General features: G+C 39.0%; 1 protein-coding gene across 1 annotated transcript in view; it reads right to left on the reverse strand.

Annotated features, from left to right (window-relative positions):
- Positions 1-10,233: 10,233 nt before the first annotated feature.
- KCNH7 (potassium voltage-gated channel subfamily H member 7) overlaps positions 10,234-22,577 on the reverse strand; it is a 318,264-nt gene continuing 305,920 nt past the window's right edge. Inside the window, exons 13-16 of the mRNA XM_024199964.1 lie at positions 19,049-19,300; positions 14,997-15,165; positions 11,523-11,715; positions 10,234-10,500 (exon numbers count right to left, since the gene is read on the reverse strand). Coding sequence (XP_024055732.1) covers positions 10,234-10,500; positions 11,523-11,715; positions 14,997-15,165; positions 19,049-19,300 — 881 coding nt within the window. The remainder of the gene's footprint in view (positions 10,501-11,522; positions 11,716-14,996; positions 15,166-19,048; positions 19,301-22,577) is intronic.

Genomic DNA, 22,577 nt, shown 5'->3' on the forward strand with positions numbered 1-22,577 from the left:
AGGGTATTGCAAAAATTGATTATGTATGCAGATTACATTGTCCTTAACACAATCTTGGAAAAACATTTGTTCATACAAAGAAAGTTACTTTAAAAATCACTTGCATGCAACATTATGTGGATAAACACAGGGAGCTCACAATCTGCTTTGGTCAGTTATGTCATTCATTATCGGTAAAAACCACCGCAGATTCTCTCATACTTACATTACAAAAGGCAGCAAGGTTCCACACCTTATATGAGTAAAACAGTTGAGTGACCCCATAAGGAATTAAAACATCAGTAATATTTCTAAATATGGGTTTGGTTTTCTTCTTTTCAGAATTTTCAAAATAATGTATTGTCTTTCTGACTTCCGTCCCTGCCAAAACTGAAAGCAGCAATTTTAACTCTGACTTTCTTCAAAACCAATTTGAAATACTTGATCAAAACACTATGCAGGGTTTTGAATATTTAAGTGACTAATATCCTCTAGGGACTATGAGTTCTGGGAAATGTAGTTTTTGGGTAACATTTCATTTTGATAAAGGCACACTATCAATTTAAAATATTTAAAAAAAAGCAATTTCAGCAATATTACAACAGTAGATAAAATTGTTTAGACAGAAAAATTTTAACTTTACAATGCCCCTTTAAATTAAGAACTACTATATAGCAACTGAAGTCAGACTATTATTCTCCAAATATACCTAGGTTTGGATTTATTTTGATAATGTAGTGCATATTATCATTTATTTTGATAACGTAGTGCATATTCCTGTTTCAGGAAGAAGGACTGCCTCGCAGAGATGGGGTCCACCTATCGAAGGGGAAGAGCATATTTGGCTACAGATTGGCTAACCTAGTGAGGAGGGCTTTAAACTAGGTTCAACTGGGGCAGGTGACCAAAGCCCACAGGTAAGTAAAAAACATGGAGACCTGGGAGAAGGGTCGGAATCTGGGGGGGAGGGAGTGTGGACTGTTATAGCAGAAATAAGGGAGAGACAAGACAGAACTGAGTGGGGGGGGGGGAGGGGAAATCAAATCGGTATCTTAAATGTCTATATACTAATGCAAGAAGTATGGTGAATAAACAGGAAGAACTCAAAATGCTAGTAAATAAACACAACTATTTCATACTTGGCGTCATGGAGATGTGGTGGGATAATATGCATGACTGGAATATTGGTATAGAAGGAAACAGCTTGCTCAGGAAGGACAGGCAGGGAAAAAAGGGAGGAGGTGTTGCCTTATACATTAAAAATGTATACACTTGGACTGAGGTTGAGATAGAAATAAGAGACAGACTTGTTGAAAGTCTCTGGGTAAAGATAAAAGGGGTAAAAAACAAGGGTGATGTCATGGTAGGGGTATATTACAGATCACCAAACCAGGAAGAAGAGGTGTATGAGGCTTTTTTTAAACAACTAACAAAATCATCCAAAGCACAGGACTTGGTGGTGATGGGGGACTTCAACTACCCAGACATCTGTTGGGAAAATAACACAGCAGGGCACAGATTATCCAACAAGTTCTTGGAATGTATTGGAGACAATTTTTTATTTCAGAAGGTGGAGAAAGCTACTAGGGGGGAGGCTGTTCTAGATTTGATTTTGACAAATAGGGAGGAACTGGTTGAGAATTTGAAAGTGGAAGGCAACTTGAGTGAAAGTGATCATGAAATGGTAGAGTTCATGATTCTAAGGAATGGTAGGGAGAACGGCACAATAAAGACAATGGATTTCAAGAAGGCAGAGTTTAGCAAACTCAGGGAGTTGGTAGGTAAAATCCCATGGGAAGCAAGTCTAAGGGGAAAAACAATTGAAGACAGTTGGCAGTTTTTCAGAGAGACATTATTAAGGGCACAAGAGCAAACTATCCCACTGCGTAGGAAAGTTAGAAAGTATGGCAAGAGTCCACCCTGGCTTACCCAGGAGATCTTCAATGATCTAAACTCAAAAAAGAGTCCTACAAAAAGTGGAAACTTGGTCAAATTACAAAGGATGAATATAAACAAATAACACAAGTATGTAGGGACAAAATTAGAAAAGCCAAGGCACAAAACAAGATCAAACTAGGTAGGGACATAAAAGAAAACATTCTGCAAATACATTAGAAGCAAGAGGAAAACCAAGGACAGAGTAGGTCCATTACTCAATGAGGTGGGAAAGACAGTAACAGAAAATGTGGGAATGGCAGAGGTGCTTAATGACTTCTTTGTTTCAGTTTTCACCAAGAAGGTTGGTGGTGATTGGACGTCTAACATAGTGAATGCCAGTGAAAATGAGGTAGCATCAGAATCTAAAATAGGGAAAGAACAAGTCAAAAATTACTTAGACAAGTTAGATGTCTTCAAATCACCAGGGCCTATGAAATGCACCCTAGGAGCTGACTGAGGAGATATCTGAGCCATTAGCAATTATCTTTGAAAAGTCATGGAAGATGGGAGACATTCCAGAAGAGTGGAAAAGGGCAAATATAGTGTCCAGCTATAAAAAGGGAAATAAGGACAACCCAAGGAATTACAGACCAGTCAGCTTAACTTTCATACCCGGAAAGATAATGGAGCAAATAATTAAGCAATCAATTTGCAAACACCTAGAAGATAATAAAGTGATAAATAACAGTCAGCATGGATTTGTCAAGAACAAATCGTGTCAAACCAACCTGATAGCTTTCTTTGACAGGGTAACAAGCCTTGTGGATGAGGGGAAGCTTGACTTTAGTAAGGCTTTTGATACTGTCTTGCATGACCCTCTCATAAACAAACTAGGGAAATACAACCTAGATGGAGCTACTATAAGGTGGGTGCATAACTGGTTGGAAAATCATTCCCAGAGAGTATCAGTGGTTCACAGTCATGCTGGAAGGGCATAATGAGTGGGGTCCCGCAGGGATCGGTTCTGGGTCCGGTTCTGTTCAATATCTTCATCATTGATTTAGATAATGGCATAGAGAGTACACTTATAAAGTTTGCAGATGATACAAAGTTGGCAAGGGTTGCAAGTGCTTTGGAGGATAGGATTAAAATTCAAAATGATCTGGGGATTTTTAAGAGCAGGTTGGACAAACACCTGTCAGGGATGGTGGATATAATACTTAGTCCTGCCTTGAGTGCAGGGGACTGGGCTAGATGACCTCTCGAGGTCCCTTCCAATTCTATGATTCTATATGAGGAGAGCATACACATTTTTAAATAAGGAAAATTCTTAGTGTAAAAACCACTTGACTTTTCATGATTAAAGAAATAAGACCAATCTTATGAATACTGCAAAATTCCAGTCAAAACATTGTCAAAGACATAATGACATCAAAAAGTCAAACAATGGACAAGCTGAATGTCTTCTGAAAATGGCAGATTGCTAATGAGTTATAGATTACAGAATATGTGCATAAATAAACATTATACATGTAAACACAAAGTATGATTTTGTGTGAATCTACACACATGATGGACCTGATTCTCTTCTTAGGCTATGTCTACACTGCATACCTTACAGCAGCTGTAAAGTCTCCTGTGTATCTGCTCTTTGCCGGCAGCAGAGAATTCTCCTGCCGGCAAAATAAAACCACCCTCAACGAGCGGCGGTAGCTTTGTCGGTGGAGTGCTTTTTGTCAGTGCTTTTTGTTTGTTTTTTCACACCCCTGACTGACAAAAGTTTTACCGACAAAAGTGCAGTGTAGACATAGCCTGAAACTGGTGTAAAATTTGGCATTTGTAACTCTGTTGGCTTCCCTGGAATTACTTATTCCCAATTTAGAGAAAGGTGAATCAGGCTCAAAATAGTAGTATATACTCATGTTCAAAATGCAGGAATAGTCAACATAACTAATATTGTAAATAATTGAAAGCTTATGATGGAATGTTACATCCAGCTTTCATTATAGAAGCTGTGCCCCTCTCCTGCCATGTTGCAGACTCCAAGTAATATTCCATCCATGATCATTAAACAAAGATGGGCCTAAACCAAAATCCTCAACTCTAGGTCTCAACCAGATTTGAACTTTGCTGTGTAATTTCATCTCTACCAATATGTGTTATTAGTAGGTATCAGCTGACATCTATAGTAGTCAAAAAGAATAAGCCAGGCCAACATTTTCACTCTCACGAACTAAAATGGACATATTATTTTTCCTTTCTTGGTATCAGAAGAAAAGGAGGAGTGGAGAAGAAAAGATGGAATGAAAAGAATGGGCCTTGAAGGAAGAACAAAAAAAAAATAAAATGGAGCTGCCATGTAATTTTGAAGTATATACATATTATAAAGCATAAGAAGGCTGCAAAATTAAGGTTCCTCTCAAGGGAACCGGTAGTTTCAGACACCAGCAAGTTTTGCTCTTGCCTTTTTTTTTTTTTAAATAAACTTATCAAAATCCCTTCATTTTGAGTAAAACCTGTTAAATGAATAATCACTATATATATAAGCTGCAAAATAGTTTTAATGTAATAAAAATTCACTGAAGAAGTCTTGCTGTTTGGATTTAGCTCTCAGAAAAGGTGCACTGAATGAAGCAGGCATCCTGTGGAAAATATAGTATATGATCATGCAATTAAAGACTGTATCATAATGCATAGGCACAAGTGGGGAGAATTAAGGTTGCATGAGACACTTTAATTCTGATATTTTCTAACTTTTGAGTTCTTGACTTTGCAATATTAATAATGTTCTTTTAACAGTTTTTTGTGCATAGTTTTTGACCCTTGCCTGGTGTCCAAGCTGTGAATGATATCTTTAAACTGTGTGTCAGCTCCTCAGATTATGTAAATCAGTGTAACTTCATGGATAGCTATGCTGATTTATAGCAGCTGGCCCATTATATTTAAAACACCCTTTGCTTTAATTTGCATTAGCCATTTGTGAATTTCTCGGATACTTCCTCGCAACTGGCATATTTTAATTCATATATAAAACAATTAAAAAGACAGAATATAATTGAGATTTTTATATAAAAATGTGAAAGATAAATGTGGCCCCAGGAAAGTGCCACTGAAACCAATCAATGGATGGGCTCATTTGAATACAAGTGCTGGGTCTTCTCCCAGTTCCAGTTGCTAGGCAGATTGGGGTTTCAATAACAGTTAGAGTTGGGCACTTTTTATCTTTCTTTTAAAAAATGCACATTTACGACCTCACCTAGATCCCATTAAAGTCAGGGGCAAACTTTCACTGCCTTCAGCCTGGGAAGAATCAAGCAGGCCACTACAGCACAGTTTAATTTAAAGTAAGATGGAAGGGGGAAAGTAGCAATAAAGGAGCATCCAGGAGGTGACTGACGTAGTAAATAAAAGTAAAACTATGTAAAGTGACGAAAAGATCTGAAAACTGCTCCATCCTATGGAGAAATCCCTGGGAGGGGACAGAGCGACAGGAAATCTCTGCAAGGGAAACTGGGATTTCCTAGGAATCGTCCCACTGAAGGGAGATAGGGGATTGTGGAGTTTAGATGGGACTAGCTCTTCCCAGGGATTGTGGAGTCAGTTGACCCTTCATGCAGCAGCACTGACTTTTCTTCACCCTTACCATGGCTTTTATACAGCACCATGGTGAGACTAACAACCTTTCAATTCCTACACTGCAATCCAATGGGTCTGCAAGGGACATGGACATGGCTATCTGTCTGCCGGGAGGCCACTCTACATACATGTGCAGCTGGGATGTTCTGCACATTTAGTGTTCAGCTGGCATTACAACCTATCCAAAGTAGCTTCAGTCTCTGGACCAAATGCTAGACACTTTCACTTCCAGGGTTTGAACACAGGGATTCTAACCACCAGGCTCCCAGGAAAGTAGCTGGGGAGGGGAGAAACAATTTTCATGGTCCCTTGCCACCCTTCCAACTCAGAGAGATTTGAACTGGATAAACTGGTTCCCAGAGCCACACAATTAGTAGTATGTGGCTAAAATAATGCAAAGGATGCTCCAGCTTGTTGCTATTAACTACAGACAGCATCGTATTTTCATCTAGTTTGTACAAAGGGCTCTAAGAATGTGCGGAGACCAGCTAAGAAATGAATCTGTGCCAATACGTGAGAGAATTCAAACATTTCTTAAGAATAGTTGTAAACAGCTGACACCTTCAAACTCTTTATGCAAATAGCCATGTTAGACTCCTTTATTAGTTTACTTCTCAAATTCTTCTCTCAGTCGTTAAAGTGAATCAAAATAGGTGGAAGTGCACAGCAATACTGGTCACAACTTTTGAAGTTATAGGGTAATGGGGCATGACTTCACTAGGTGGCCATAGAAGCAGCAAAGGAGAGAATGGGAGCAAGACAAGAAATGTACTTGAGTGGCGTTGTGCTCAGGCAGACCATAGCCAGCTGCATGAAGAAGGGTGTGTGTGTAGGTGGGTGTGTTTCAGCCATGGATAGAGCTGGGTTGGTGTGATAAATGAAGGGACACCCAGCCAGCTAGTTAGCTATAAAGTCCCTCTTGGTGGCTGTTCTCTACTTGCTTTACCTGTAAAGGGTTAACAAAGTTCCCCAGTTAAAGGAAAAGGAGTGGGTACCTGAGCAAAAGAGCCAATGGGAGGGCTAGAACTTTTTAAAATAGGAGAAAAAAAACTTCTCTTTGTTTATGTGTTGTGTCTCTCTCGGAAAGAGGGGAACAGAGGGCAGCAGGAATACTGGGTAATGCTAGAATCAGGTATAAAAAATCATCTTCCATACCTAGAAGAAATTATTGCACAGGGCATGTTTAAATAGGCACAATTAGGGTTTTTTTTTTTTTTTGGCTGGTGGATCTCCTCTGTGCTAACCCCAGATGCTTTTGTTTGCTTGTAACCTTTAAGCTGAACCCCCAAGAAAGCTATTTTGGGTGCTTAATTTTTGTAATTATTTCTTTTAAGATCTAGCAAAAAGCCTAAGTTCCAGATGTATTTTTTTCCTTTTTGTTTTTAATAAAATTTACCTTTTTTAAGAACAGGATTGGAGTTTTGGTGTCCTAAGAGGTTTGTGCATGTTGTTTGATTAGCTGGTAGTCACAGCACATTTCCTTTGTTTTCTTTCTCAGCTCTTCCCCGGGAGGGGGTGTGTGTGTGAAAAGGCTTGAGGGTACCCCACAGGGAGGAATTCCCAAGTGCTCCTTCCTATGTTCAAAGGGTTTTTGTTTTTTTTGCATTTGGGCGGTGTCAGTGTTTACCAAGCCAAGGTCAGAGAGAAGCTGTAACCTTGGGAGTGTAATACAAGCCTGGAGTGGCAAGTATTAATTTTTAGAATCCGTGTAGGCCCCCACCTTCTGCACTCAAAGTGACAGAGTGGGGATTCAGCCTTGACAGTAGGTGTTCCATCCCCATTTCTATAAATGTAAACGTCACCAAGATGGAGCCATCTTACTGATTCAAAAACAAGAATGCGGGACAATGGTGGGACTGGACCAGGAATGTTTGAAGTGCCTGATGCCATTTCATGCAATGTAGAAGATTAAGACTGTTCCAAAGATAGAGTTTTGTATAGAATCTTACTTTATGTGCTCCCTGAGGGGAGAAAGAGCTGCAGGCAGTGGGTCTTCCTCCCCCATTGCCACTTGAAGGGTGGACTGATCTTTCCCCCATTACTGGAGAATGGATGGATGTCTCCTAGCTGTGATATTATGACTTTCCTCATTATGTTTTGCTGCTCCATCTACTGGCAAGAGGCTGGGAGCCTCAGAAACTCCTTAGCCAAGTACCATCCCCTTCAGCAGCTCCCACTTCAGAGTCCGCTGCCTGGGGAGACCTCGTTTCACAAGCCAGGAGAGGGATAAGGGGAGGAGCTCTTCCTCTGCATATAGTAGAGGAGAAGCAGCTGTACTCCTCTGAGCTGTCCCTGGCCTGTGTGTTACAGTGGGTCCCACTGCATGATTGTGGAAAGCTATAGTATGAAATGCACTTGCTAAACTCTATCTCTTTCATTTACTTTAATTTAATTCTTAATTTAAATCAGACTATTTTTAATCTACAAAAATATTTGTGGTTTTGCTAGAAATTGTGCTGTTTTGTACTTGGTAATAGGCATTAACATTTAGCAGATGGTTGCCTCATTAAGATAAAGCAGAAACAATGAACTCTTACAGCACAAAAAGGTGAAGGTAGACGATATTTACTCATTGTTCAGCATCTCTGTTTCGTTTCAGTGATTCTGAGCAGAGAATGCTAGTGGGTCTCATTCTGAGCTCACTTAGGGTCCAGTCATGGGAAGTGTGAAACCACCACCACACCTCCTGACTACCGTGGGAGTTGAGGACGCCCCACACCTTTCAGGGTTGGGTTCTTTCACCGCTGATGTAAAACTAGAGTGAGCAAGAAGAGAATCAGATCCCATGTGCCAAGGGCCTGATTCTCTTCTCACTTGCAATAGTGTAAATTAGTAAGTTAAATTTGATTTCTGTACACACAAATAAAATCATGACTAACCCAATGGCATAAGGGGAGGAGAATGGGGTCTCTTGTGTTTATCTACTGGCTAGTTATGATTAAAGCTACCATGAATCAAGATACAAAATCTGTGAGGGCACTACTATAAACTCTGACCTGCCAGAACCAGTGCTTGTACATATGAGGGGCAATCGCCGTTGCATCAGTCCTTAGCATTTCTAGAGCCTACGTTTCAGTTTGGTTATAGTTTAAATTATATATGCCCACCCATTAACTTGCCTGTGTCTCTGCTTTTTCAGAACTCAGCAGAGTTCCCCTCCAAGGGGATTTCTACTTTAAAGCTTCGTTTAAAGATTAGAAAATCACATGACCACCTTTAGATATTTAAAAACAAGAATAAAAAAGGTCAGTTATTTCTAAAACAAACACAATATTTGAAGCAGTATAATATTTTAATAAAATTAAATCTAAGTATTGACAAAGCATTATGCATATACAGTACATACTGTATTTAAAGCCTATGGACCTTAACTCAATTTATTCTAGTGTAGTCAGCTGTGGACACAAGATTACTTGTTTTGTAATAAGAAAGTTTACAACTGTACTTTAAAGTGATTTTACATATGTACATATGTATATATACATATATCTATACTCACATACATGTGTAGATATATACACACATATTTGTATATGTATACATATATATTACATATACGTATATATGTATACACACACATATGCACATAGATTTGTGTGTGTGTGTATATATATATATATATATATATATATATATATATATTCACTAGCTCTCTATGAGGGACCAGTAGGTAAAAAGAGATATCACAAACAACAATTTTGATAATTATAAAAAGAAAACTTGTAAAATATTTTAATTATACAGCTTGTTAGTAGTTTGCACTGAACAAAAGGAACACAGTCTTCTGTATTACATAGAAATTATATTTATTGCATTTGATTATGTTTGGGTGACAGATGAGAACTACCTGCCTGTTTATGACAGCCAACCTTTTAGTCATGATGAGGATAAAAATAAAAATCCCAAAATATTGAAAACATAAATTATTCAGTTAGCGTGGTCTTGTAGATGCAATCAGTGACAATACTTTCCCATTGTGTAGTACTGTTGTTCTGCCTGTTAAAATAGTGACCTACTTCAATTTGCTTTGAAGAGGCTGCTTTCTGTACTATATCTTAATGTTTTAGAACCTGGTAGACATTGTTCTCTTATTCTTTCTCTAAGCAGCAGAATGATGGCCATTGACTGTAAAACGCTCAGTACAAGAAGGATAATTGTATCTTTTCAAATGTGAGTTGGAAGAAGGTTTCAGTTTGAACTAGAAGAGTTCAGTGAAGTATGAGTTACGACCGTGTGGATTATCATCATCACCTGGTCTCTTATTTGCTTTGAAGGCTTATCCACAATAAAGTACCATTTCAGTGAAAGCAGTAAATGGTAATTTCCATGCAACATAAATTGTAATTTCAGAACATGCATGTGTTTTAAAAAAATTAAAAAATATAAGGTGCCTTGAGAATGCTGGCAGTTTTACATTTGGAACATACAGTTTATATATATATATGTATGTATATATATATATATATATATTTACATCATAACTGCTCAACTTTACCTTACAAGCTTCAAATTTAGGAAAATATACAGTACTTTTGCATATAATAGTATATCCTTGTAGCCCCTGAGTCAAGTATAGAGGATTTAAATACAAAAAAAAAAAAAAAAAAAAAAAAAAAAAAAAAAAAAAAAAAAAAAAATAAAAAAAAAAAAAAAAAAAAAAAAAAAAAAAAAAAAAAAAAAAAAAAAGGAAACAGCCATTAAAAGCACTTACATTTTATGTGAAGTAATAGTATAAAAGGATTATTTCCCAGGAAGACCAGGATCAGAAACGTGCCTATGAAGACCCAAGATTCCTATAGTGTTTAGGGAAGAATCTGGCAAGGAAGGATGCCTAATGGAATGAAGATAAGTTTTATAATGCTGTGGGTGAAACTCTAAAGACTGGTCATGTTCTTGTTCTAAAAAAGAAGCCAAATTGTCTTCTGAGGCCGTGTTAAGATGCACTCCACTTGAGAGGGATTCTTTGGATTTAAGTTTCGATTTTTCAAGGTCTAGAAATTCAGGACACTGAGAGAAAGGAAAAGAAATAAGGTGACAATATATTTAAAACAGTTTCATGGATACTCCTGTTTCTACTGAAAATGAACAAAATCCAAAAAACCCCTCCCAACTCCAAACCATTCTTTGCAAACCGAATCTGAAACATGAGCAGAGAAATCAACGATTTTCACTAAATACTGTGTTCAATTAATTGTAGTCTAATGCAATTCTGCCCAGGACTTATTTGGAGGATAAACCAGGAAATCCCACCCTTCTTCCTCAGGCTAGTTGTTCCTGGCTCTCTATATCTTACGAAAATTTTCAGTCAGAGACTGAACTGTCTTGAGATGGGCCAACACTGAGCTCCTGGGTCTCTGAAATCTGGGGCAGTTCAGAATCAAAATCTGGGACTGTATCAAATTCCTAACTTTGGGGCAGTGTGGATCTGGATACAGATCCAAACACTGGGTTATTCTGTATCTTTTAAGTCAGAGCCTGTGATAGAAAGTGTGCAGAGATGTCCTGGTGGCAACTCTCTGGCACATGCACTTTACCTCCAGGAGTGCTGAGGGAGTGTAATCCTCCCCCACCCACTTAGGCAGCATACACTCCCTGGTGCATCAGTTGAGTTTCTGCATGGCCGGTGCAAGCAAGATGTGTCTCAAGGCAAGCCTTGGGTCATGACTGGAAATTTCTTGAGTCCTTCCACATGCTCCCCTGCCGGGCTAACCACAATCTACCCTTTTGTGACTTGGGCCTGCCTCTTATTCCCCTCTTCCTCTATATTTTTCTGTGGGATCCACAACCATTGCTAAATGCATGATGATGACTACATTTGTAGCTTTGAGACCTATATTTGGCTTCTACACAGTAGGAAATTTGACCTCTAGAGATTTGCTTCCAAAATAATATAACTAGATGAATCCTGTGGAGACATTTGGCCAAGTTACAATTTCCTGTTCAGAAAACTACAGAACAAATGCTCAGTCTTCCAGCAATAGGTAACAACGTTAATCAATCACTATAGCTGATTCTGGGCACATCCATACCTGTGATGAAGGACTGAAGCTTCTATCTGTTTTAATAGATACTACAGGATGAAGGCTTTGCATCACCCGGATAGCTGGCTGTTGATATTCTGCACTTGCAGTCACTATACTATATGCAGGTGGAATGAGTGTTGACTGCCTCTGCAGAAGCTGCAGGATGGTTTGAATGTCAGCAGTCATTTGGGATTCAAGCCTAGGGAAGTAATATGAAATCAATTAACACATGGTCATGGATGATTATGTTTTAACACACCGATTACAAATGCATTCAAGAGGGATCTGCAGCTTATTAACAAAGCAAGCCATTACGGGTAACAGTATTATCATGTTTTGAACAGAAGGGGGAGCACTGAGCCATTCCATGGCTAGCAGCTCACGCTCTCATACAGAATATACATTCTAATGTTTGCTCCAGACCTTAGTTAAGAGTTTAATTTAAGAATAATACATTACTATCATTTCTGTTTGCAATTAATATGAATATTGGGGGCCAGATTCTCAGCTGACATAAACTGGCATAGCCCCCATTGATTTAACTGGAGCTGTGTTGATTTATACAGGCTGAGGATCTGGTCCAGGATTTCTAAAGCAACAGAAAACTCTGACAGTCCCAAAGCTACTTCTAAGGGGATACAACACAACAAGGCTACATAATTTATGTTTTCCCACAGTTGTTTTAAGTAAAGGTCTTGAAAACAGTAATCTCTTTAGGTGCATGGTGAATTATTAGAATTTAAAGTAGGATTCGGGGGGTGGGTGGGAAGAACTGATCTGAAGCTGTGTTCAAAATTCAGAACTAAACTCAACATAGTTGATGTTCAAAAGTGGTATATTTATTGATTGTTTGACTGATTGACTAACTCTTCATGATTTGGTGCATGAATCCTGAAAGTTTAAATAAACCTTGGTGTAAGTCATAACATTTGAGTCTGCTTATCTTCTCCACACTTCCATTGCCATGGCACTGAAATGATTTTCAAGTTGTCTTGCCAACATAATTAACAGACTCAGCAATGGGTAATGCCTATTGTGCCTCCCCAGCTGCTAGGAGACCACACAATGTGTTAGAACAGATTGTAATCTGGATATAAATCCTCCTGTATTGGAACTCATCTCCTGACAGAATCATTTTCACTGTAAATAAATTTTTATGTCAACAGCCCTCAGTGTTGTGAACGTCCCAACTACAGCTCTGCAGCAGCGGAATTACTCCTGCTCTAGCAGATTTTTGCTGTGCACTAAGCCCTAAACTTGCACCTGATCTCTGTCCCCTAATGGACACTGAAGATGCCTTTGCTCCTCACGTAGATATTAAAGGAAACGTTGCTCCTAGGTCAGCTGTTGTTCCCATAGATTCTGTGGCATCAGCTTTTATAAAAGCAACCTAATACACAGCTCAAGCCCTGGGGTTATACCCATTCATGTCCTATTCATCCTCTGCTCAGCTCCCTTACGTTGTGTGCTGATTGCCAATATGCCAATATTGACCTCAAAGTAAGCATCCTGCCGATACCACAGGGAAAAAATGCTGCAGCAGCACCACCATCCAAAGAGCACGTCTGCTAAAACTGTCATAATTCCTTTTTGAATAGAAGACGTGCACGAATTTGAGAACTTGGCTGATAATTTTGCCCTCTCGTACCTCTCTGCCCCTGCTCCCCCTGCCTTTAGAATGGCCCTCCTTTCAGTTCCCCTCCACTCCAAATCAGAGAGTTCTAATTTCTTCTACTCTTCATTCTTTCTCACTTGACCATTTAACACCACCCCACAAAAAACAGCCAAACAAACAAACAAACCCTTAAAAAACAGCCATATTATGGCTGGGCATAAAAGCAGCAGAAAGAGAGTGATAGGTGGTCACTGGGCTTCCCCAGCTTGTATAAAACTCTATACCAGTCCACCATGTACCCCCAGTTTAGCATCATATCAGGGACACGGCTGAGGGTAGGAGGCAGGGAGGTATGCCCAGGGCATATTGCTCTCTGACTTTTCTGGGTCACCAGAATAGTTGTTCAAAGCTTGCATAAATTAGAGTAGTTCCCTTGCAGCTGATCTGACCTGTGCCAGGGACTAGCCAGGTCCAGAATCCAGGAGGCACAAAGGTACCTTAAAAAGCACCAAAAGAATTAATAAATGAAGTGGGATGTGGATAAAATCCAGAAAAAGAAATAAATAAAACTAAAATCTCAGCAGGTCATCAGAAAACTCCCTGCCGCAAAATCTTTGTCTATGGCATCAATAATCCTAATACCAGCACCAAGCAATAGCTCTAGCTATTATTATATAATAAAAGCAAGATATTATTATATATAAGTCCTCAAATGCTGTGATGGGAGCCCAGTAAGTGCCTAGTTAGATTAGATAGGTAGATAAATACCTACATAGTTCTACTTCATTCATGATTTATAGGAATTTCAACCTACATGTTAAAACATGTATCTTGTAGCATATAGTATGTCACTAGAAATGAGAGTACTGAAGTTTGATTGGTTCACAGAATGCAAAGGGGGCACGCCGTCCTTACACTCACTTTCAATTGCTTGTTAAAATGTACAATACAGTGTGCCAATGAAGATGTACTAAAGTATAATTAAGGCTGAATTTGTGTCATGGTAAATTTGGAGTTAAATTGTGTAATTGTCATGGCAAAAATGTTGAGAGTAATGGAATTCCGGGGAAAATAATAAAAAGCCACAGACCTGAGCACAGGCCAACTTAAAATGAACTGAAATTACATGGTAAATTATAGTGTATGACTGATCAGAATACTTTCACCATATTTTTAAGATTCCATAAGCTATTCTGTTTAGCCACCAACTATATATGTTAGACACCAATAGGGAGGGGGAGAAGGAAGATGAGATGTATTAGCAAAGGTAACTTACACATGCAGTATTTTGACAAAGAAAATGACTGTTTTCTATTGTAGTACGTGTGTTTTGCACTTGTGATACTCCCATGGCTGTTTATTACAGAGACAGCTGCAAAAGGAGGTTTACTCATCAAAAAGTGAAGATGCCTATCATACAAATGCTGCTTCTGCAAGGAAGACAGCTGGTTCGTTCAGTACACCCCCAGGAAAGCATAGCACCTCCCATTTTCTAGGCACAGGAACTGTGTGTAGAAAGCCAGGAACTGCTTTTAGAGGAAAAGTTCAGGGGAAAGACGGATGACGGAGAGAGTCAAAAACCTGCACCTACCCATCCCAGGATAGGATTTTCAAAGGGCTTAAGGGCCAGATTTGTATTTCGGTACTTAAAGATGCAGGTGGGTGCCTAGCCACTTTTGCGATTTCTGCTATGCACCTATCTGCATTGTTAGGAGCCTTAATACTTTAAAAAAATCTGGCCCTAAGTGACTTAGATTCATTTAGGCGCTTATGAAAATCTCCCACCAAATTCATCCTTGTGGCTCCATTGATATCAATGGTGTTGTTATCAACCCAATCTGATCCTGTCACATAATTGCTTTTACCTGTTGAGTTGTTCTTGAAGTAAATCTAGCCGGTGCTCCACTTCCCCATAGGTCAGCTCACTTTCAGTTTCACAGATGCCCCATGTAACATGAGGTAATGCTGACTGTCTGGAGACGTCCTGGTGCCCCTTGGTGTTTTCCCACTCCCAGTTTCTTTTATCACTGATGTCTGCCAAAAAACAAACCTCTTGAAGTATAAACGTACAGATCCACTAAGAATAGACACTAATGGAATGTATGGCATGACTGAGTTAAAGCTACAGTCTCTACACTTGATTTTTAGGAGTGTTCAGCCAAGTGAACATAAAACAGTGTTTTGCAAACCTTTGAAAGTTAAACCCTCCCTCTTCAGGTAAGGTAAATTAAACCAATCACAGCTCTGACCTGCAATTCCTTCTTATGTTGTTAAAGGCCAACAGCTTAGTCTGTACGTCTTCCATGCTTGCCCCAGCAGTTGTTGGTGCACCCTTTATGCACAGTCTTTAGGAAATGCTGGGGTAGAGCATCATCATATACTCCCTCTCCTTTTGTACATACTTTGATGGGCAGTGTAATCAGCAACAATGTTGACATTTAAAGAATTATAACTGACATTAATGTTAGCACCCATTGAAAAGGGTGAGGCACGTCACTTCTCAGAGCTACTAGTTCAGACTTTCTTCAAACCCAGGCAGATGACTCCATCCTCATCAGTTACACTCATTTCACATTTTCAAGGTTTTCTTTGCAATCATAACAGCTAGAGACTTACCTATAAGAAAGAAGGGCCTTTGGAGGACACCAGAGAGACCTGTCCAAATGCCCCCAGCTAATCCTTTTACCAGATGGGAACATATTCCATAGTAAAGAAAGGAATATTCCATAGTAAAGAAAGGAAGTCCCTCCCAAAGTTATATACAGTGGTTAAAGTAGATTGAATCAGGAAGGGGAGCTCTCACCACATAAACCAAAAAGGAGGAGGAGTTCTTCCTCTCCTTTTAGCAGAGAAGGGGGAGATGAGCTTTATTGGATTAATGGATCTTTGGGATCTGAGGGGTCCCAGGGTTTCCTAGGGCTATAGTGAGTCTGTGAATGTCATAGGGTGTAATAGGCACCTGATAGTATGAATAGGGCTGAAGGAGGAGGAGATTTCACCTTGGCTCCATGGTGGCCCATTCAGCTTCTCCGACCACTCACTACATGGCCCCATGGGAAAGGGAATGGGTGAGAATTGTGTAATTTTGACTCAGCTAGCATGCATGGTACAATTTACAGTTGTCTGAGGAAACTGGAGAGCTTTCTGAGAGGGGCAGGGAGCAAAATTCTGACAGATTCAGACCCAGCATAATCTTAATCCATATCTGTTTGTAGAATGTTTGCAGGATATTGGAAAAGCAACTCATTGATTATAGACAATGACTATCAGGAATGAAATGTAAACAATAAATGCTGTTTGTTTACACTTCTTCTTTACTGCTCTGTAAAATCCCTTAGATTTTACATATAAATCACCCACTAAAATCACATATTTTCCTGTACCTGGTCTTGGTGTCTCTTGGTCAGCCCTGGGTTGAATGACAGTTGTTTGTGTCCTGGAATAAATGTTTGTGGAGTATCTAGATTAATGTTTACAATGCAATTGCCAATTAACCTGAATTCAAAACAGGACCATAATAAACTCTAATCTAGACATATCCTTCAAGGGATAAGTCATTCCCCTTGTACTGTGCATCTTCTTAGGTAGTCCCACATGTATGAACAGCCACAAAAGCCATGGCCAGGAGACAGTCAAAACATTACTATTCAGCATGGCCTTGGAAGAATGGAGGATTGTTCTCAAGCTGTGAACTAAATTAATAAATATATGGCCTGGTTAATCTAAACAGTTCAAGAATGAAATCCTATGACCTGAATAAAGGCCATGGGCGGCCCCAAAGAGTGGAAAATGGGATTGTTCTGCAGTGGGGAGGGGGGAAGGGGGAGCAGCAGCTACATAGAAGCTACCCATGTGCTGTTAAGAGAGGCTCAGGATTGAAATAAAATGAGTGCTGCAGGTCAGGATTACACTGGCAACATTTAGACTGCCTGTCCCACCCTATCCAATTCAAGGTTAATAATCCCTTCCTTTCATGGACAGTACATTAACTGCTAACATTTAAAACAAAAAATAAAATAAGGACTAGGCTAAAAATATATCTTTTGTAATGGTAATGAGTTATGGAAGCTTATATAGAAGTTCATTTATATGTATATCTACAAGATTTATACTTATAGACTCAGATTAGATTTACAACTGCCTTTAGAGAACATAAAATCAATTTCTAATTGATATCAGGAATGAGAATTTAATTTAAAACCAATCAAAACCAATCTGACTTTTTATAGAAGCTATAAGAAAGGTGATCAGCTTTCAAATACACCACTAAAAATGCAGGATTACAAAGACACCCATTCACCCCCTCAAAATGTTGGCTTTTATATGGTCTTAATCAAAATGCACACCCTTTAGACTTGCTAAATTTAGCTCAGAGTAAAATCTGCACTAGGTTGCCTTGGAAAACGTTGCTATAGCTGCAAGGACACATTTCTGGCTACCGGCAGGGGCAAGGTAAGCTTTCGAACAGCAATATGTACAAAACACGTTTATATCAGCATTTGACCTTACCCTGAGAAGACCAGATGTCACATAGCTTGGCCTTTGGACTATCAAAATATGTTGTTCTGCTGGATTAGTTTTTAGAATAATTTAAAATAATATCTTAGAAACCTAAAGTTGATCCTGAATTTGTGTGGCAAAATTTATTGTACCAGGAAATAAATTGTTGAGGAAAAAAGCAATAAGCACTAAACATAGAAGTAGTCCTTTAAAACAGAAGCAACTGTAAATGAATCTTCAGCAACAAAACCTTTAATGTTGTATAAATAGACTTTTCATTAGTTCACCCTATCACAGAAAATTAAGGTTTTAAAGAAAGACAAAAGAATGTTTGATGAGATGATATAAAACACTCATTCCATATTAAGTTAACTGAGATTGCTTAATCACTATAAACCATATGACATATACTAAGAACCAAATTCTGCTCTTCTTACTCAAGCAAATTTCCCACTGAAGTCAAGATGTGTTCCTGTGTGATATTTCATCATTTTTAATTAAGTAATATTACAGAACTAGATAACATGTCTTTCAATCTCATTGTTATGCATTGCTTCAACACTATTTTACATGTTCAATAGTATAAAATATGAAGAAAATGGGTTAAGCTGGTAAAAGTTTATGAGCAAAACTTTTTTTGTGTGTGTGCAAAAAATGGAAATTTGATGACATCAAAATATTTCATGAATTCATGTCAATTTCACCAAATTGTTTAAGTCAAAAACAAACCTCAACATTTTTTGAAAAAAAATCAAAATGTTTTTTCAACATTTTCTAAATTAAATATTTATTTAGCCCCTTTAACTAGACTGGGTTTGTGAAACTCATATTTAGTATCCCTATCTAGCTTTCTATCTAGGGTTTTGTACTGCCACCCAACACTGTAGCATGATGGGCAGTCAACTTTTTTCACTCCAACCTCCATCTGATGGACTCACCACAACTGTGAATCCTCTGGCTTTGTTTACAATAGTGAAAGCCATCATTAACTAAGGTAAAATTAAATCCACAGACAGTAAGGCCCAGCTTTCAAAGGTGCCCATTTATTTTAGGCATCCAAAAAATAGAGGCATCCAACATTATGAAATGAAATGAAAATGTTGGCTTAAATGACTTGTCCAAGATGATTCAGGAAGTCATTTGCAAAGCCTAGATTAAAATTTAAGAGCTCCTGGATTCCAATCTCATTCCCAGGCTACCAAACCATAGTGCCTCTCAAGGGAAATAATTCTCTGAACATTCCACATTTGACATGAAAGAAGATTATTTTGTCAATGTTTCATGAAACCCTTAAAAGGTAAATTAATGTATTATTTGTCAATGGAAGCATTCTGAAGAGGTTTATTTCTCTCCCACTGATCATCAGAGCAAAAATGAATAGGCCATCTTTACAAAATAGCAACATGGAATAGATTACCTCTGCAAGAATGGCTTCTTTTGTCAATATGGATCCTTTCTGTTGCACGCACCACTTCTTCGAAGTCCAGCCCTGTAGTTTTCCCTATCATTGATGGGTAATTGATTATTTCAGAGAAGAGAGGTTTCTGCTCATCTTCAATGGATGATACCAAAGATGATGACTCACTTTTCTTCTCTTCAAAGTGTTTCTTGGTACACTGATAATGTCTAGTATTATCCACGGAGTCTTCAGGATCATTCTGATTGTTTTCTTTATCATAGCCTGTCAAATAGAAATAATTGTATACAATAATGTGCAGTGCATGAGATCTTATTCCAATTTATCCTGGACCTCAGGCCAAGCCGGCGCTAGGCATAAACAGACTAAGCAATTCCTTAGGGCCCCAAGCAGCTCAAGCCCCCCCAACATTAATTATTAGTATGTGGTTGTGTGTGGAGGGGCCCAAAATATTCCTGCTTAGAGCCCCAATGGGCTAGCACTGCCACTGGCCTCAGGGGCAGAGTAGAATTATATCAATCAGCAAGTTCACTGTCTGTTAGGGATAACATAACTTTAATGTCTCTTCTATTAAGGACCACAGTAGAGATGTTGGAGATATTCCTTCTAATGTAGGTTCTACCATTCATTTATATAGCAATCTCAGGTGTTTGTGCTGGAGCCCCCTCAGTCTACAAGAGAAGGGGGCTGCCAGCAGACATTCTCTCTGAGAGCACCTCAACCTTGGAATCTACTGCCTTCAATTTGGTTGAAAATAGCCCCAGTCTGTTGACCATTAGGGTTCACTGCAAGGCCCATCTCTTTACCAGGTTTTTGGGGAATGAGGTACATGACAAGGGCTGATGTGGTGCGTGTGGTAAGATGGGTATTGGTCGAATCTTGAATTCATCTTCGAATATTTTTAGGTTCCGGAGTGAGGAGCAGCTACTGGTTCAATACTTTCTTGGGGCTGTATTTTTGATTTCTGGCAGTTACAGCAACATATTACAAATTGAAACAAATAAAATAAGGACAAGAAACCAACAGTGATCATCTGGTGAGTATGGAGGCCTCTTGAACTGCCTTTAGAGTAACATTTAAAGTGTATTTTATTGTATCATTTCAAATCCAATATTTGATCTTGCCTATTTTTAACTGAAATGTGAAGATAATTCCAGTCCTGAAGGTTTATTTAGAACATATTTTAGCAGGGGAGTCTCAATTAGATATAAATACTGTAACTAGTTTGCATTAACTTCCTGGGGAGGTAGCATGATTCCCCATCTGGTTTCAGCTAATTACTAATCAACATAATTCTAGAGTGCATGTAATCCTCACAGCAATGGTTAATAAAAGATTCTGTACATTCCCAGGGTTTCTTCTTTTCTAACACTGTTTCCCGGTCATCATTTACAATGATGTAAGTGGGCCTGATCATACCCCCATGATCTGCACACAGAGTGAACCTCCTCCTGCTCAGAAAGCGAGGCTCTGTTGCCTTTGCAGCAGCATCTCCCTCTATTGCACTGACTCCATGAGTTCAGAGATCTGCAAGTGGTGAGTGGTAGCAATGATCAAGCTGGGGGCAAGGCCAAGTTTGATGCACATCATCCCCACCTGCATTCACTGGAGTCCCTGCAGGAAATTAATACAGCATTGAGCTGAATTCACTTTCTGTTGGTCTTGTCTCCTTTTAACAAGGATCCCTGTCACCTGCTGGAGAAACCACATGGCAAGTGGAACAGGGATGGTGCTGTGGCGCAGCACAGATGCAGGTGGGCTTGCACAGTGTGGCTTGCAGGGGATCTGTAGGTTTTGTGGGATGGCCCTTTGGCCAGCAATTCCCATCCTCCCACGCTCCTGATGGAACAATGGAGGCTAAAGCTCCATGAGACGATTCTTGCAGCCATTTCCCCTCTCCTCACTCTTGGGTGATGGAACTGTTTTATTGCAGTCCTACAAAGACAATGGGCTTAACTACTCAATGCTACATTGACTTGAAATGGAAACATTTACATGTCCACATTTTTTGAACAATTTTGTATTCTCATGGGAATATGTGAATCAAAAATAGCAGTCATAGGCACTTTATAAAAGAAAGATTGATCAATGAACTAGTTTGCAAAGAGAGGTCACGCAGAGACAGTTCTAACATAGACAGGAGAGATCGCATAATGGCTGAAGTGTGTGTAGAGGACTGATCTATCATATTTACAGAGTGCCAATCACTGTAATAGCTAGAGGAACAAAACCAAATTCTGCTTTCAGTTACACTGCTGTAAAACCAGAGTAATTCAGTTGACTCCACTGCAGTTAGTCTGGATTTATGTCGGTGTAGCTGACAGCATATTTTGATACAAATATCTATACTTCTGGTGTTGTGAACACTTTGGCCCAAGTACAAAGGAATAGATGAAAGGGAGGTCCCTTCCAATGATATTATCTGGGTTCCAAATCGAAGGAAGATAACTTTTGCCCACTAGTTGATCAGTTTCATAACATGTGTTCAATGCCATTTCTGCATCTGCTAGTTCTCTTCCTGCATTCAGAAATTTTAACATTGCTTTTTCATTATGCAGTTACTCCAGGAAGGTTTTCATTTTAGGCTGGAAACGAAATCTTCACTGTAAGGAAATGCAGCAAAAACATTAGCACTGAGAATAATCCTATGATGTTGTATGACTAAAATATGAATTAAAAATGGAAATTGCATTCATTTGGCTCTGAACTGTAGGAGCTAATGGAGTTCACAGGGCAGTTCAGCTGAAATACATTACAAGCAGTCTCTAGGTAATGCTTTATTCAGATAGGGCACGATCATTTCTGCTTTTTCTAATGAATCCACGTTATTGGGTTGGAATGAACATTGCAGATGACAGGAATGGCTTTTTCTCTGGCTGGGCTTTTTCTGTGCAGGAATAAATTCCTTAAGTTCTCTGTCCATTATACAGACTGGCAATTCCAAATAAGCTCTTCCCCTCTCTTTCCCTCCCCTGTTTGACTGCAAGGAAAGCTTGATTTCTGAACTGATTATTATCTTCACTAAAGATTCATCCTCCCTCCTCCATTTGTTTTCCAATGAGATGCGTTTCACTTTTTGATTCAGATTGCTGGAAACAATTTTTCAGAGGCTGAATATTTTGTAACCTCCTGCTTTGCCAAACATCCTTTCAAACATAATGTGCACCATTTATGGGACTCATTTTAGTCTGTGATTTTTTTTGTATGTCTGCCAAAGAGCACAAATGAACATGATGACACTGGAATTCCTGATTTATAGGAGCAACAGTGTCTGACTTTTCAGCCTTGAAAATAACAAAGCCCTTGACTTCTAACTATGGGAAAGACTATATCCCCCCTTTCAGGGAGACGGGCAAGAAGAATTAGGGACATGATCAGGCCTTTGAAATGACTTCTTATTCCAGTACTTTTCTGAGTCTTCCAGATGTGACAATTACTAGAGAACAGACATTTTTCTTTTATTTTTTTGTCATGCTAATTCAATAGTAAAAAAGATTGGCTCAGTTCAGTGAGTGGCAGCCTATGTGAA

This window comes from Terrapene carolina, unplaced genomic scaffold (assembly GCF_002925995.2).
Source record: "Terrapene carolina triunguis isolate 2854851 unplaced genomic scaffold, T_m_triunguis-2.0 Scaffold62, whole genome shotgun sequence".
NCBI classification, from domain to species: Eukaryota; Metazoa; Chordata; order Testudines; family Emydidae; genus Terrapene; species Terrapene triunguis.